The 16,847-nt window shown below is 35.2% G+C and overlaps 2 protein-coding genes across 2 annotated transcripts; both read right to left on the minus strand.

Annotated features, from left to right (window-relative positions):
- Nucleotides 1-2,865: 2,865 nt before the first annotated feature.
- Nucleotides 2,866-4,208, minus strand: LOTGIDRAFT_155473 (hypothetical protein; the record flags this gene model as incomplete). The annotated part of the gene is made up of 3 exons (XM_009067026.1): nucleotides 2,866-3,119; nucleotides 3,507-3,911; nucleotides 4,154-4,208. 3 exons carry the CDS (start codon nucleotides 4,206-4,208, stop codon nucleotides 2,866-2,868), a joined length of 714 nt encoding a protein of 237 aa, XP_009065274.1.
- A 2,389-nt stretch (nucleotides 4,209-6,597) lies between these two features.
- LOTGIDRAFT_155474 (hypothetical protein) lies at nucleotides 6,598-16,341 on the minus strand (the record flags this gene model as incomplete). The annotated part of the gene is made up of 17 exons (XM_009067027.1): nucleotides 6,598-6,691; nucleotides 6,962-6,974; nucleotides 7,519-7,633; nucleotides 8,215-8,320; nucleotides 8,492-8,648; nucleotides 8,983-9,124; nucleotides 10,139-10,293; nucleotides 11,029-11,329; nucleotides 11,963-12,207; nucleotides 12,443-12,565; nucleotides 13,056-13,263; nucleotides 13,788-13,914; nucleotides 14,802-14,934; nucleotides 15,232-15,405; nucleotides 15,816-15,835; nucleotides 15,875-15,876; nucleotides 16,324-16,341. The coding sequence occupies 17 exons, from the start codon at nucleotides 16,339-16,341 to the stop codon at nucleotides 6,598-6,600; spliced, it is 2,133 nt and encodes a 710-aa protein (XP_009065275.1).
- Between the last annotated feature and the right edge of the window lie 506 nt (nucleotides 16,342-16,847).

The following is a 16,847-nucleotide window of genomic DNA, read 5'->3' on the forward strand; positions in this document are numbered from 1 at the left end:
CGAGTACAGTCTAATTAAAATTAGACCAAACTTTCGTTTGTTTTTTTTTGTTTTTTTTTTCTTAGTATAGCCACTTCAGAGTGGAGTCTAACGACCTGACTGTTGGACATTCGTCAAAATAACCTCTTGACCTGACCAATCAAATTTACGCCTTCTTCATCTTTGGCATTCTGTGAGAAATTGCAGGAATTTGATTGGTTAAAGCATACAAGATCAACAGGTTATTTTATTCATTACACCCTACTCTGAAGTGGCTATACTAAAAATAAAAATTAATGAAAAAAAAACAAAATGAAAGGACTAATGACTAATAATTATTCAAAATGTTTCTGGAGTATTAATTTATAGCTTAATTTACACATGTTATTCGCATTGATTCCCGTTGCTAATGGGCCTTCGGAACACTCATAAATGTGAATGAAGAAAAAGCACGAAAACATTTTTCTGGTGCAGAAAACATGAAACAGTCATCAAACATCAATAAGTGATGTGTCTTGTGCTGATATTCCATTCGTCTGAAGAACACATCCAAGAATAGACCTACAAGAGATTTGGAGGTCTTCATCAAAATGACTCTTTTCTAGTCCCGGACATTGTAAAGTAAAACAGTAGCTAAATTATGACTTATTATGTAAACTTTACTCCATTAACGTAGTCTATTCGCACTAACAGCAAGACTATTTTTTTCTTTCATATTTCATACAATGCTGGCAATAAGGCGATTATGAAACACCAAGTTAATGGTATAATCTAAGATTTGAACGACATATAGAAGCGAGGAGCACATTTAACAAAAACACAAGACAATATTAGTGTGTTATATTCAATAATATTGTCTTGTGTTTTTGTTAAATGGTATAATCGACTAACTCGACGTTAACAGTTAATGGCTTCGCTTCATCTAAGAAGGACCAGATTATATCTTTCAAAGTCTTTTAAAGATTTTTCCGAACTTCTTTTTAAGATAATTAAGTGAGTAATATTGCCAATAAATGGGTCCTCAAATAATGCATCTGTTATTAACCGACGGGAACAAAACTAAAATCTTGGGACTCCGGTCTGACTCCGGTCTGACTCGAATCGGATTCATAGGAGTAACATAAATATCCGGGGTAGAAGAATCAGAAAGGAATCCGAATCATCCCTGATCCAATTTTTTCATATCTTATGAAGTCCCTATCAATTTTTATCCCAGGAATAATGTGATATTTTAAATAATTCAACTCTAGATTTCTTATTCAAATAGAAACCCAAGAACACCGGCTGAAATGGCTAAATAAGTAGATAAGAGTTGCACCCTTTGCCAGAGAACGAAACTGCTGCTGAATGCTACGGACTTGAGACTGAAAAGAACATTTAAAAAATTCAGTTGCAATGTCTCAGTAAATATTAAGACTAGCTCAGTGGTCGCTGCTAGATGACCAAGTCTTGAAGATACGAATTGCGCCCCTTATTTCATTTTTATTAATTGTTATTCTTAGCAAACAAAACAAGTGGATGCCTAGCAAGATACGCGCACTTTCCTGATACGTTTTCAGTATATCAAGGGCAGCCATTTATCTGTGTCAAATCATACCAAAAATCAAGATATTGTTGATTTAAACAAACACACATTATTTGATAAAGTTCTGATATAAACTGTCACCTCTATCGCCAACAAATTTTGATACGTTTTTACTAAGTCATGGGCAATAACTCAAATTCCGTTGATCGAAAAATTGTCAAATTCAATCTTGACTAAGATCTCATCATTATAAATAATTATACCAAACTTTATTTAAATCAGATGAAAACTGTACTCTCTATTGTGTTCACAAACATATTTTGATGCATTTTTCATAAATCAAGGGCAATAACTCAATAACCATTCATTGAAAGATAGCCAAATTCGAACTTGTCCAAGATCTTATCATTATAAATATATACACCAAATTTCATTTAAATTGGAGGAAAACTGTAGTCTTTATTGTGTTCACAACCAAATTTTGACGCGTTTTCATAAGCCAAGGCCAATAACTCAAAATCCGTTCATCGAAAGATGGCCAAATTTGATTTGTCCAAGATCTCATCATTATAAATATTCACACCAAATTTCAATGATATTGGATGAAAACTGTAGCCTCTATTGTGTTCACAAACAAGTTTTGACGCGTTTCAAGGGCAATAACTCAAAACCCGTTCATCGAAAAATGGCAAATTCGAACTTGTCCAAGATCTCATCATTTTAAATAATCACACCAAATTTCATTGAAATTGAACGAAAAAATGTAGTCTCTATTGTGTTCACAATCAAATTTTGACGCGTTTTTCATAAATCAAGGGCAATAACTCAAAAAAAAGTTCATCGAAAGATCGTCAAATTCAAACTTGTCCAAGATCTCATGGATATAAATGATCACACCAAATTCCATTCAAATCAGATAAAAACTGCTGTCTCTCACAACAAGCCAATTTTTGACGGACGGACCGACGGGCGGGCGGGCGGGCGGACGGACAGGGGCGACGACAATATACGACCACATTATAATGTGGGCGTATAAAAACAAAACAAATGTTTTACGGTTTATAAGTCATACTTTCCCTTCGGGTTTGTATGACATTTAAAACCCTTTCCTACTGAAATTCCTCGGGATGCAGGTTTAAAATAATATCATAAAAAACATCGGCGGTATTATATTGTATACATCTAAGGTTACATATCTTATCATATCATATGTGTTGAAATGGTTAGCTATTACACTTGTGTATAGGCTACTTGGTGATATGTGGTGAATCACATGTGGGTTGGTGATGTCCTGAACACTAACTACACAAAGATTAACAAATTACAATGTTCAAAGATCCACTTCACCCTACCTGTAAGAGTTAAAGGGAAGAATGGAAACACAATTTCCATGTGGAATTTTGAATAATATTGAATGGAAAGAGCACATCAGAAACTTTGTCATATTCCGCAGACATAGCAATGTATAAACAAGCACCATTATTTTTAGAATATATAAAAGCAGAACTATATCCTTTTCCCTTGCAGTATCTTGCACAATCTAGAAAAGATCTGGTATAACGCAATTTATCCAGATTAGTCGTTGCAACTGTCAAACCATTTTCACACGAATATCCTACAAAACACAAATATTTATTATCTTTTGTTACATAAGATTGATTTTTTGACCTTGAATTGTTTATCTCAATGAGAACTTCTGCTGGTGCACACGATATCATATTCTATAAGAAACCTCTAAAAAGGACAGAAAGAGTCTAAGGTCGGTATATTTATAATAATATCAGTCAACCCCATTTTTTTTTATCATAAAGCGACCAACAAACCATTTAAAGCAAAATATTGCAAAAGTGAGTGTTTGTTAATAATTTCGGCCCCGTCCCGTCTCAAATCGGTATTCATGGTGGGGTTCGGACTGCATTAAGTGAATTCGATTCTTTACGTAAACGAACAAAACCCTTATCAGCTAATTATTGATGGTTGTTTTCCCGTGATCTATACTTACCAGAGCTATCTGTTAATTTTAGGATAGTTCTTTGGCCGGAAAATCCCATATACTGAATATTTAATCCGGTCCGAGAGTCAGCTCTTGAAGCTAGTTCATTCACTCCAACGATCTTACCAAGTCCAATCTCTGTTCCAGTCTCATACCACTGTATCCAATAAGCAGTGGGTTTTATCAAATTTAATGTTGTGTTTACGTTAACAACCGTTCCTTGACAGCTTTTGGCACATTGGCGAATGTTGATTTTGCTTGGTCCAACTGAAAATTCGTATAGTAAATGATTGTCGTCAAACAATCCTATATTAGATGTCCTATTATTTCTTATTTCAAACACCATGGAATTACCAGTGGCGACTTTCAGGAATTTTCTATATTGATAACCTTTCATACCAATCTCATGGTAGCCTGAAAAATATTCAAACAAATTTTTTTTTTATCCCCTCTGCACTTTTGTGGCTGATGTTATTAGCCATACAGCACGGAATATTAATCCCTGAAACAACTGATGCCACCCACGATTTGCTTGTCAGCCTGAAAACCTCTTGGAATAGTTCACAATAGTTGAACATGTCCCTTATTAGCATCAGTTGTTAAGGAGTAATATTTCGCAAGGATGTGTCTGAATATTGATATAAATAAATATTTACCTGAAAGATATCGCATTGACATTATGTAACTGAGAACAAATATCCATCCGTCCATCTCCGAAGTTTTTAGTCAAGATTGAATTTTTCTTTGAGTAAATGACATCCACCTCTTGTTCGATGTTGCCAGGATTAAAACTGTAGTCTTAACAAACCAAAACATTCCATTGTTCAATATATTTTATAAAACGTAATAAGGTGAGAAAGCTATATGAACTAGGAGGAACTGCTGGATTTGTACCAAACTGCGAGTTGCGTCTCTACTTAGAAGCACCGAATCGCCTCGGCGTCTCGAAGAAAACCTCTCAACTTTATTGATCTATATAAATACTCAAGTAGTGTCCTCAAGCAGTTCGTTTAAAGGAAAAGAACTTTCAGATCTTGTTTTCGAAGTAAATTTACACTATATCAAAGAAATATTAACGAACGCAGCATTCAATATTTCTTCAGATTTTAGCCTATCAAATTTAGTTGTTTTAACCAATCAGATAGCAGTATTTTATAAAATCTGTTTATAGGTCTTCGAGAATAATTATGACCCATGTTCCATGGATCTCGATTTTATAGTTTTATACTAAATCACTATTTGGATGGAACGAACAGTCGTATTAATAAAAATATCAATGAACCAAAATTGAAGTGAGAGTCTCGATTCTCCAAACACTAAGCCTAATTGTAGGACGACACTGAGAACATCCGATTCTGGCCCAAAAAACTCTCCAGCAGCCTGGAAACTTAATCACAGCCTTCTAGTAGCCTAAATGCAGAAAATGGAAACAAATATAGTTGGAACTGGTTTGTATCGAATGGCAAATAATATAAATATCTAGAGCGGAAGAATGAGAAAGTAATCGGAATCATGCAAGGACCAAGATTAAATATTAACATACAACACACAACACTTTTTGTTTTAATATCCCTTTTAATTAAAATCCCATGGGTATTGTTATTGTATTTAAATGATTCATATTACTTTAGATGTTTAAAACTGCCTCTATTATTCTTTTTATACAATTTGAAACAATTTATTTCCTAGACAGGTAGGCTTAGTCAGTAATCGCTTTTCTTCATTATTGCAGAAAAACCTTGAAGTTGTTTTTTTTTCGTCAAGAATTGTGCCTTCTAGAGTGTTTACGAGCTAAAAATTCAAAGCCTTCTCAAGAACAGGAGAAGTAACTCCTACTAAATATTTTTCGATTCTTCTGATTTTAGTTAGAGTTCATCCTTAAGTGACAACAAACACTCACACCAAGTTTCGTCAAAATTCGTCAAGAATTTTATTGTGCCTTCTATAGCGTTTACGAGCTATACTAAATATTTTTTGATTCTTCAGATTTTCAATAGGGTTCATCCTTGGGTGATTACGAACACCCACACAAAGTTTTGTCAAAATCTGTCAAGAAATGTGTCTTGTAGAGTGTTTACGAGCAATTGTGGACGGACCGACGAACGGCAATATACGTCCCCCATTTCGTGTGCGCGTATAAAAATAACCATGAACAAACAGTCAAGTTGCCTCTCGCAAAATTTAGTACATGTACATTTTTCTTAATAGATTTTAAAATTGAGATATAATTAAGGGTTAATAAGAAAAATCGATTTCAATATTGTCTTATTTTGATCTATTCACACCTTGATGTACTTTCTGAAAACAAGTAAATAGAAAATGAAATTAATTTCAAAAGATTGAAAACCAAATAATATCAAAGTCAGATCTAGTTAACGCCTGTTTCAAATTTTGCAAAAAAAGTGGGATTTCAATAAAGGTCGTAATTTCCTCCTCTCAGGCGGGGGAGCCCAGTGATTGAGACGCTGGCTGGCTAACCATAGGATCCAAGGTCCCTGTTTCTTCTCTGTCAGTGATACAAGACTCACATGGGAAAATCATCTAGTCGTTCGGATTAGCCCATATTATTTCCAATTACACCGGGGTAAAGGGATCTAACATATTTGATTTACCAGCTTCGTTTCATACAGTTGATGACTATAGAAGTGTTTTGGCATAAACGGACGATAAATTTGCAGTCAGAAGAATGCAACTAATACACAATTTCAATAAAATTTTTGAAACCTTCAGAGTAAGTACGAGACATATTTCTCTACACCGCTATACAAAACAGTAGAGTTATGGGACCAAGTGGTGACTCCAAGAAGGGCTACAATGGGAGAGTGGCAGAGAGGCAGGTCAAATAAAGATTTTCTTAATATTCATAGACATCATATTAAGTATAAAAACATCAGAACCATTACGTACAAGCTATTTTGATTCTTGTGTTGCCATGAATAGAATAACATTTACCTGCTTTTAAATATATTAACTTATCTCTTACTAATATTTCCATACAGCTGATGTTTATTTGGTATATTCATAACAAAAGTCACTGGCCAAATCGGTTTTATTTATTATTAAAAAATATGTAAATGTATCATTTTTAAACAAAAACTATTCAATCTGAGAATTCCTCCGATTCTTCTGATTCTTCTGTTTCAACTGCTTTGTCTGGTTGATCTTTTTTATGAGATACGTTTTCTGTTACTTTCCTGAAAAGAAAACACTTGTATAAGCATTATATGTAAATTCCATTACATTCAAAGGGTTCGTAAGTGGCTTTGTTATGTGTAAATCTATTTTTCCATCAGATACTTGTAATTCCTGTTTTATAGAAATTCTTTATTATGAAAATTTGATTCAAGAACCTTCGATTTTTGACAATTTCAGCACTCCGCATTGGATGTACTCGTCTTCCAAGCAAAAGTGAACAATCTTTACGAAACATTCTGAATAGAAACATGATAAATAAAACAACTTACTTGTCTTTTCCACCTGAAATTAAATCAACAAAAATATTACAGTAAACTGGGTAAAATACCTGAGTAGTGTTATTTTGCGACATTATTACATGTATTATCAACAGTGGTGATTTGCACTGAAGGTTTCAAAGGTACTTTTCTATTGTTTGTCTGGATAAATATGACTGACAATTGCAGTAATTGTGTGTTACTATATATAAAGGTAATTACATGCCTATAAGCAATACAGTCTCTAACTGTAAGATAACAACATCTCCCTTGTTATCACAAATAGACTTATACGATTATTATTTTTAAGAAAATAATTTGCAAAATAGTTGTGAAATGTCGAAAGTAAAGAGTCTCACCCAAGAATACACATCATACTCTATCATTACCGAGACAAATTCAGCTACACGGAAACTTGACGTAAGAATAATTTAGCTTACCATACCCAGGTCAAATCATTAAATAAGTATATTGAAAAGATCGTTCTAAGAAAGTGAGTATACTTTTAAAACACATGATAGGCCTATCGATATACGATATGAGGCATTGGCTTATTGGAAGACACTTACCAACTCCTACTTTCTGTTGTCCTTTTCCTTCTTTCCAATTTACTTTTTTACCCATTTCTCCCTTCCCGTGTCTCTGTATTACTTTTTTCCCGCCTTTCTCATTGATATTCGAACCCTGCAATATACCAGAATATCAATAGAAACATCTATAATAAAAATTATCATATAACACCACAGTAACTATTGTGGTGGGTCTAGGCTTCCAAGTCAGCAAGTTAGTCCGAACTGAAATAATGTTATACAAGGCGGTGAGTTCAGTATCTATGGGAATGAACATCAATACAGTCTTTACATGTAGACATATATGAGTGAACTTTCAAATTACCATATACAAGGTACTTCAAAGCAAGCAATAAGCAAGTGACAGCTTTACATTATTTTGTATTATGTAGTACAAGCACGGTTTATCGTTAAAACAGTGGTAGCTTGTCAGACAAGATAACATACAGCTTTTCCTAACAGTAACTCAAAAGCCATTTACAGGAAAATGGGCCAAGTCAAATTTGAACTTGACCAAGATATCACCAATATAAATTATGATCACAACGAGTTTCATTAAAATTAGATAAAAACTGTAGTCTCTGTTGTTTCACAAGAAATGTTGACGGACCGAAGGACAGTGGCGACGGTAATATACGTCCATATTTCTGTCAGAGTATAAAAATCCTCTTCAATGTAACAAGACAACAAGATTACCTCGGTTAGGAGTTTTGTCATTGAATTCATTCCTTTTTCAAGATCATCAATAAGTTTGGTCTTGCCTTGTGGAGGGCCTTTGCCTTTAACTGTACCCTTTATAGGCCTTGAAAAAAATATCAAAACATTTGAAAAATGAAGGTTTCATTTTAAATTCTATTGTTATGAAAATTTTCGAAATACTGTTATAAAGTAGTTATATTCTTCTTAAGACAGGCGTGATATTAATCGGATTGTTATCAAATTACAAATGTACTTATGCATGCATAATGCTTACCCCTTTACTTCGTTTGGTGGGCGTCCTTGACAAAATGTATACAAAGGACAACATTTTAATCGCTTACACCAGAAACAACAACAGCATGCAATAATAAAAAACAGGAGTAGTGTTGATGGTACCACAGCTATTAATAGTTGTACTCTCCAATCTACAGCTAAAAATATAAAACAGACAAATAATTATCTTATAACCGGCCATGCCACCGATTGCCACTCCAAATATATTATCTCATTTTTGCCCCAACCCCCTCAGATACTGGATACACCCCTGAACATGAACATCATATCCAAGTAACATATACAAGTAGCATGTATATCCTTCTTACGATGCACATTCTTTTATAGTTCGACATAAAATGCAAATATACATGTAGGCCTTTTGTAAAACTTTTTCTTTAAATCTGGCAAGGTAAAAGATGACACTTTTAACTTTAAAGTATCAAAAGGGTAAATAACAAAAAACCCAAAAACATAAATTTCAGAACTTACGTAATTTATGTGTAGTTCTTAGAACTGGGAAAGTATGCGTCATTATTCTAAATCCATCATGACTGATTATACAGGAAAAGATACCTTCATGATGATGATTTGGTTTCAAGATTAGGGCACTTTCAAAACGATTTCCAGGTACCTTTAAAATATAGTAAAACCTATTAATGGTTACAAAGTAATCATAAGATAGCTTGCCCGGCAAGGTAATATACGCCTACTGGTAGCTTTGATTTTGAATAATATTTAGCAGTACAGTAAAAATCACCAGTATGAAATATTCAACTTTCAGTCATACATTTCTTTTGAAATCTTTAGGGCGATACTGAATAATATTGAGTATGAGTTATTATTGCCCTTGTTCTTGAAAACGTGTTTAATCTTTAGCTCGTGAAAACTCTAGAAGACAAATATTCAATCTTCAGCGCGGTACTGAATAATAAAATCAAGTTTTGCAAGAATCATGCCTTCTAGAGTTTTTACGAGCTACAAATTGAACGAGTTTTCAAGAACAAGGGCAATAACTCATACTTAACATTTTTCGATTCTCCAGATTTTCAATAGGGTTCATCCTTGTGTGATTACGAACAACCATACCAAGGTTCGTCGAAATCAGTCAAGAATTGTGCCTTGTAGAGTGTTTACGAACAATTGTGATCGGACGGACAGACGGACGGACATGGGTGACATGTGGGCCTATAAAAATAATTGTAAGGTACCACATGTTCTACACTAGGGGTTTTATCTCAACGCGTGTCGCCCGTCCGAATATGAATACATAGAATTACTCCTAAAGTGTGAGATCCTGAATGTGTTTGACGTTTACCATTTTTTTTACGATTAACGGTTCGAGATTTCTTCATTCGCCATTCATATTTTCATACGTCTGTGGTTCCTGCAATTCCACTTTTCTAAGCGTTTGATGACGTCACTAATGTCAAAATATGCTTGAATCAAATAAGGCTCTTCGAGATTAGTTACGTCATCAAACACTTAGTTTTGTTGGAATTGTGGGAACCACAGATGACTGATTGGAATTGTGCAAATTGATGCTTTCACTGCCCACGGTACACATATCAAATTTATATAACCTCTTAACAATTCCTTTAAGTAATTTATAAGAGAAATAGATTCAAGAACACTTAGAATAAAATACCTGATCTATTATTTTTTCACCACCACCTCCAGTAATCAACTGATCTGATTCAAGCCAGTTTATACTAACAACGCCACCCTTTCGAGCAAATAACGAAGCATCACATCTTAAAGTAACTTTACTGGGTGAAGCTTCAAAAACTTCACTAACATGAGCTACAAAATAATATAAGGATAATCTAAGAATCATCTTTTCGTATTTCATTCTTTGAAATACACGTAAGCGGAAATATAGCCGTTTGAAATATATATTTAACTACTACATAGAATGAAAATGTGGCGCCCAGTTTGTAAAAAAATATAGCATACGTCTGACATATTGACGTTATCAACTTTTGATTGTAAGCCATTTTCAGATTATCAGTAAATTATCAGAATAAGTCTATTTTCCTTGTGTTTCTTATAGAAGTACCGAAGTTGGAAATAAACGTAATGACATTGGCAAATGACACTCACTCTCCATTTCTAACAAATTTGAAAATATGACTTTTATACGTTTTTGCCCATTAATATGTGTCAGTGGGCACCGAATCAATTCCGTTTTTCAAACATTTTCTTGGGTAGAACCCTCTAAGATGCCCAATTTGAGACTTTTGCTCATCTATGCGCTTCAACGGAGCTGTCACATTTTGAATTCAACTTAGACAATGTGAGTCAAGTCAGTGAGACTGCCCCTATCTGTACCCCCAGTCTCATGAGGCTGTCGCCGCCACTGATTAAAAGTACATTATATTTTAAACCTCTATTGTTTCTAAAAGGTATTGTTCATAGTGTACCTTAGGCCAAAATCAATAAGTGAAATAAGCCTTTACATGTTTTCAATAGCTTGGAATATAAGCCCAGCTTGCGTTTCATAACTAAGTGATCAGGATTTTAGTCGAGATAACGTACCAGATAGACTATAACCGTCTGCATTCACTCGTCCATGCCTATCAAACAAAACACTTTGTTTCAAATATAAATTCTTTCCATTGACATTTACTTCGTTAATAATTCCATCAAAACCAATATCTACTCTTGTGAAGTCGCCTATTTTTGTCCACTCATCGTTATCACTACCACCTATTAGTACGGTAGCCTTTGGTACGTATATCCCTCCAGTAGGAATTAATATAACGGCAGGCCCTTTATCAACTCTTAGTTCAGCAACCGACCCGTCTATAATTACTTCTATCGAATACCATCGACGTATCTGAAAACAATTATTGAAAAATGATATACCAGATGAAGAAGAAAAAGGCTCATGCCAAGTCGATGGTTTTAATTCATTTCCTACACAGTCGCCTTCCAGATTTACACACCTTTGCCAGTGGTGCTGCAAGGTCTGGAAGCTGGCCAAGAAAGATTGTCTATAGCCACTCTAAAATGCGGGACCAAATCGGGGCAAAATATCATAAGCATAAATCTTATTGCCACGGGACGCCAGGAAACTGACACGTTTTTTTAGTACTCATATTGCAGATGGGTAGGATCACTAGATGGTCAGGTATAAAGACAATGATAACACTACAGTTGCAGAATTGTCTATGATTCATTTTATGAGTGTACTTGTTAGTGGCAAATTGGTTTCTTTTTTCAATCTGATTGAGATATCCCACTGGAGCCTACAATGTTTCAGCCAACATCATAAAATTTAAAAGAAAAAAACAAACACCGGAGTAGGGATTTGCGAATGGTATAACGATAACGATGATCGGATTAGGGTGTCAAAGGGGAAGCTAGGCTTATATTTTTTTGGGGTCATTTCATGATCATACTTGCGAAATGTTTAACTCCTCTATAACGATTGATGTTATAGAGCAACTCAGGTCGGTCTTTAGCTTACCTGTAGGAGAATTGACTTTTGACAAGAAGTACGATCTCCAACATTAAAACAGAACCTTAAAGCACCTCGATGTAAGGCTAATGACATGAATGTTCCCTCCGTTTCACCATAGTTGAATACTAAGAGCCCGTCCAAGCTCATAAAATATACAGACATATCCAGTCTAAGTTTCTTCTTATCTGGGAATTCGAAATGCATTTTGGTGTAATATCTGTTTAAAAATCTGGAATGAGCTTCAGGGCTTTCTGAAACACAAAAACAGTTGTACAGAAATCAGAACTCTCAAGATATCATAGCATGATTAACCATCGTTGTAAAGAAATCTTATTAGGCTTGAAGATACCTTTGTTTTAGAACAAACCTTAAGAAATGACTTTTAACTAATATGCTGTGTAACTTACACAAAGGTTTTATAAACGTTTTGTTCAAAATGAATAAAGTAGAAAATTGTAAATTGCATTTAGAAAAAAAAAATTCTACCTATTTCCTCAGTATCAACGTTCTTTTGGGCCACTGGAGCACCAAATCCTACCCAATCCGGATTATGGATTAAACTCATATCTTTGAAATTATGTCTCAACTTTAATATTGATCCCACAAAAGCTGCAAATAAACAAGTGGCCATAATGAAAATTGATAATTTTTTTAATAAAATGTTACTCATTACTTGATTTAGCAAAGGAAAAATTATTGGTAAATTTCCCAATCAGTAAGCTTATATAACAAACTAACCTCTCATTCCATTGCTGTGGGTACAATAGAATCTGTAGAATTCATTTTGTTTAAAACAAAGCAAAAATTATGCAGTTCCAATGAGGGAAATTTTGCCAGGTCAGCAGACAACTCTTTTCCAGTTTCCCACTGTCAAGGGATCTTTAAATTGCACAGCCTGTAGAAAACGAAGCATCAGTTAATTGTCCTTTTCGAACGACTAGTCGCTTTTTCCATGTCTGCCCCTCTGTCCTGCATGATTGACAGAAAAAGACCGGGTTAATAAAAACGAGATATTATCTTGATTCCTGGGAGCGAAACCTGGACCTTCGGGTTAGTGACAAAATAATGTAAAGATTATTATGTATAGAATTTATCATACCGTTTTTCATATGCCTGTCACAGCCAACTATCATGTCGGCATCAAAATCAATTTCATCAAATTCTTCAAGTTTTTTAGATATATGGATAGGAACTTCAGTTGGAAAGTCAAAATTTGGAAATTTAGTAACCTTTCGATATTCATCATCTAATCTAATTGTTATTAAACGTCGTGTAATCTGTATAAATAATGTCTGCCATTTACCAAGCTGAAATGGATAGTCATTATTCGTTTATTTATATTTTGATTAGTAATGGTTACAAGTTGACTGTAAAAGCACGCGGCAGTTTCGCGTAGGAGATACACACCCTGTTTATTAGAATTCAAAAGTGTCTTAGGCTACAGTGGCATGTATAGTGGGTGGGGTGGGGCAGTCGGTTCAGCCTCTTTTCTAGAGCCTCCCCACCTAACTGTTGAAAAGAGGCTGACCCGGATTTGTGGCCCTTCTGGAAAATTTTGTTGCTCCTGCTGGACCCTCTCATCTAATGCTTCCTAAAAAACGATACTGGTGGGTCAAGAATATGAGTATCGTGGGTTGTGTCTGGAACCTTTTCATTTCACGCTGCCGACACATGTTTCGGGAACAAAGTCCTCCTCAACAGAGTTCTGTGTGGAAATCAGTATAAATCATATGATTCATACGAAGAAGGATTTCGAGATCAAATGTCCCATAACCCCTTGTCTTTCTAGACAATGCGGAAAAATGATCCTACTTGAGAGCTGAAGACTCACTTTAACAGTATTATCTGTGGTTATTTTAGTACTGCCAAAACCATTCTGTAATTCTAGCCTCACTTGATTTCCATGTAATTTAACATGTACATTGTGTGAACAACTCTTTGCATCACATTTACGATACCTAAAAAGGATGGAATAATCAAATGAAATTATCTGTAATGTTCGTTATCTTTATTTTGTTTTCTTTTTGTAGTAATAGCCATAAGCACGCCTTCATCCCTGACTCACTGCCGTGACAAAGCTGACACTGACAGAGGACATAATATGAAAGTTCATGCCAGATCTATGTATAACTTATCAGAATTAAGATTTGACGACCGGTTCTCGTGCAATTGATCAGTAAGGTACAATAGAAGATTAGATTCACTAGATGTGACGTCAAATAAACACGAACAATTGAGTATTCATATTCACAATGTTAAGATTCAACGACCTTTGTATAATACCTTGACATCAATAGGCATTTTGAATGTATCAAGGAGGTTTGTGATTTGATTGTATTGTAACCTAGTGAGTACATTCAGTGTCGCATTTGGGGATAAGAGAGTACCGTGACTGTATCCCTCTAAAATAAGAAAAGGCTGTATTTACTCGCATACAATCCATACAATAACCTGACATTAAGCAGATGTGGCGATGTGGAGTATTAAACTTACTTCACTTCAATTACTTTCAATTCCATTAAAACTACTGTTAGCAATGATTGCATGTTTTTAAATGTGAAAGGGAATGGGGTGCCGAATTGATATGTAGAGTGGGAACAAATATTTAAATATGTGGAGCCAAATATTTAGTTTAAACCCCTACCTAGGTCACTGCGACTGCTTTAGGTTTTTAATTATCACCCAATTACATAAGTCACGGGACAAGTGCACAAAGTGTTCAAAATACTAACAAGTTGCCGGGTATGTTCTTATACGATTCGGAACAAACCAAACTGTCAAGTAAAAGTGGTCCTAATCAAATCCAATCGAAACTTTACTGTGAAGTTCTCAAATTTGCACCAACCTGTGCAGTAGGGTTGCATCATTTGTTAATGGTTTAAAGTGAAGATACAACGTTAGAAATCGAACTGGTGTACCATGAGCAATGTACTTCTGGAATGAACCTTTACTAAATACAACCGCTTTTGAAGGAGATTCTGGAAAAGAATATAAAGACTTCATATTTTCATTCTTTCTAAATTAAACGACAGAACTTCATAATATAGACACTACATCCTACGAATTACTATTTTCTGAGAAAAGACGTCCCAAGTAATATATGATTGACGATTTTTAACTCTTCATGTCCATGTACTATCTTTCTTTTTTGGGGTTTTTGCGTCAAGCAAGTTTTGGATGGGCCAGGTAGACTATTTGGGACAATGATGTCAAAAGATTTTCCATAAGGGCCCTTTTATAAACTGAAATAAAAATTGTAAGCATGTAACACTTACCGGCACAAGGACCTTTATAACAAGGAGTTATTTCTTCCTTTTCATCACCACAACCACCTGGATTATCTCCACTGGGAGGAGGGTCGGAGCAAGTTCTAACTCTGAAATGTTGTCCAAACCCACATTTTTCTGTACAGGGTGACCACTCCTGCCAATGGGCCCACTGTGCTGATTCTGAAAAGAAAATCTTATTTAGATTACTCAAACTTGTACGAAGTGTCACTGGTAGTTACGGGGAACCTTCTTACAGCGGTCATTATAGCAGTTCCAAAAGGCATAAGCCTGCTCTTTGTCGATTTTCAACTGTCGAGGGATCTTTAACTAGCACAGCCTGTAGCACACGGGGCCTCGGTTTATTGTCCCATCCCAATTTTTTCCATGACAACCTCTCTTACCTGCATCACTGACAGGCTGACAAATCCGACGGTTTTACCTCGACCTTTATGCCGGGATTGAACCCTGGACCTTCAGGTTAGCGAGCAAGCATCTAACTCACAGAGCCACCGCGGCTCCTTCATAAAAACGGAACGAAAGTTTGATCTAATTTTAATAAGACTGTAAATTAATTTGTACTGAAAGCTTACCTATACCTGTATCAGCCGCTCTGCAAACAATGAAAATCAGACACAACAGAATTACCAACCTCTATAATAAATTTTTAAAAAAATATAGGCCTTATAATCCATTCGCCTAGAATTGGGCAACCGAAAATTATTTTTCGCAATCTGATTGGCTGGCTGATTTCGATCATGCTCGGATGGACTGATGCCCATCATATCATGCCCATGGTAAGTCTACCTAAATGCCCACCAATGCAAAATGACATCATGCATTTCATGCCTTTGTTATCATGGTGAGTATCATCATAACATTAAATTGTGAATTTCCAGAATCTGACTGTACATTATTTGTAAAAAGGCTTGAGAAGCTTTAAATTATTTTCAGAATTCAACAAAGTGACTAGGTAGGTCTAGATCTACAAGACTTCCGACTTTCGTAATCGTCAACAAATTATAACAAGACAGACAAGTGTATCTAGCATCCTATACCCTTTTGCCGACAAGTTCAAAACAAATATTTTGGCATACGAACCTTTATCACATCTTTCATTTTTCATTAATCTACTAATCTGAAATCATAATTCAGGAAACGCCCTCTTTCTTTTGTTGACAAAATGGCGTCTAACGACATGACGTCATCAAGCCATGATCTGACGTCATACTGTATAAAAAGGATTCGAAAAAAAGCAGTAGGCTACACGAGCTTTACAAACTTACAAATTTGGGGTAGCCCTAAGCTGGCGTATCAAAAATCTAAAACGCTGGCATAGGCATGGGCTTACGATTTAACACAAAATCCTATGAACATTTAATCTTTATAGCGCAATGATCCTTTCAAAGGATGTCTCAGCATCGATTTTTTTGTTTAAGCCTATCGGGAGTTCTTAGCCGATCAGATTTGTGCTGTGCCATCTCTTTATTATCATGAGATTCCCTACTCTGATAATTTCAGTAAAATGACAAAACGTGTTAGAGCGATGACGATACTGAGAAATTCACATCGTTGGTGCAACAGAACAGTGCCCTATATCAGTGCTTCTCAACAAGAGAGAAGGT

The sequence above is a fragment of the Lottia gigantea genome (genome assembly GCF_000327385.1).
Source record: "Lottia gigantea unplaced genomic scaffold LOTGIsca_8, whole genome shotgun sequence".
NCBI classification, from domain to species: Eukaryota; Metazoa; Mollusca; class Gastropoda; family Lottiidae; genus Lottia; species Lottia gigantea.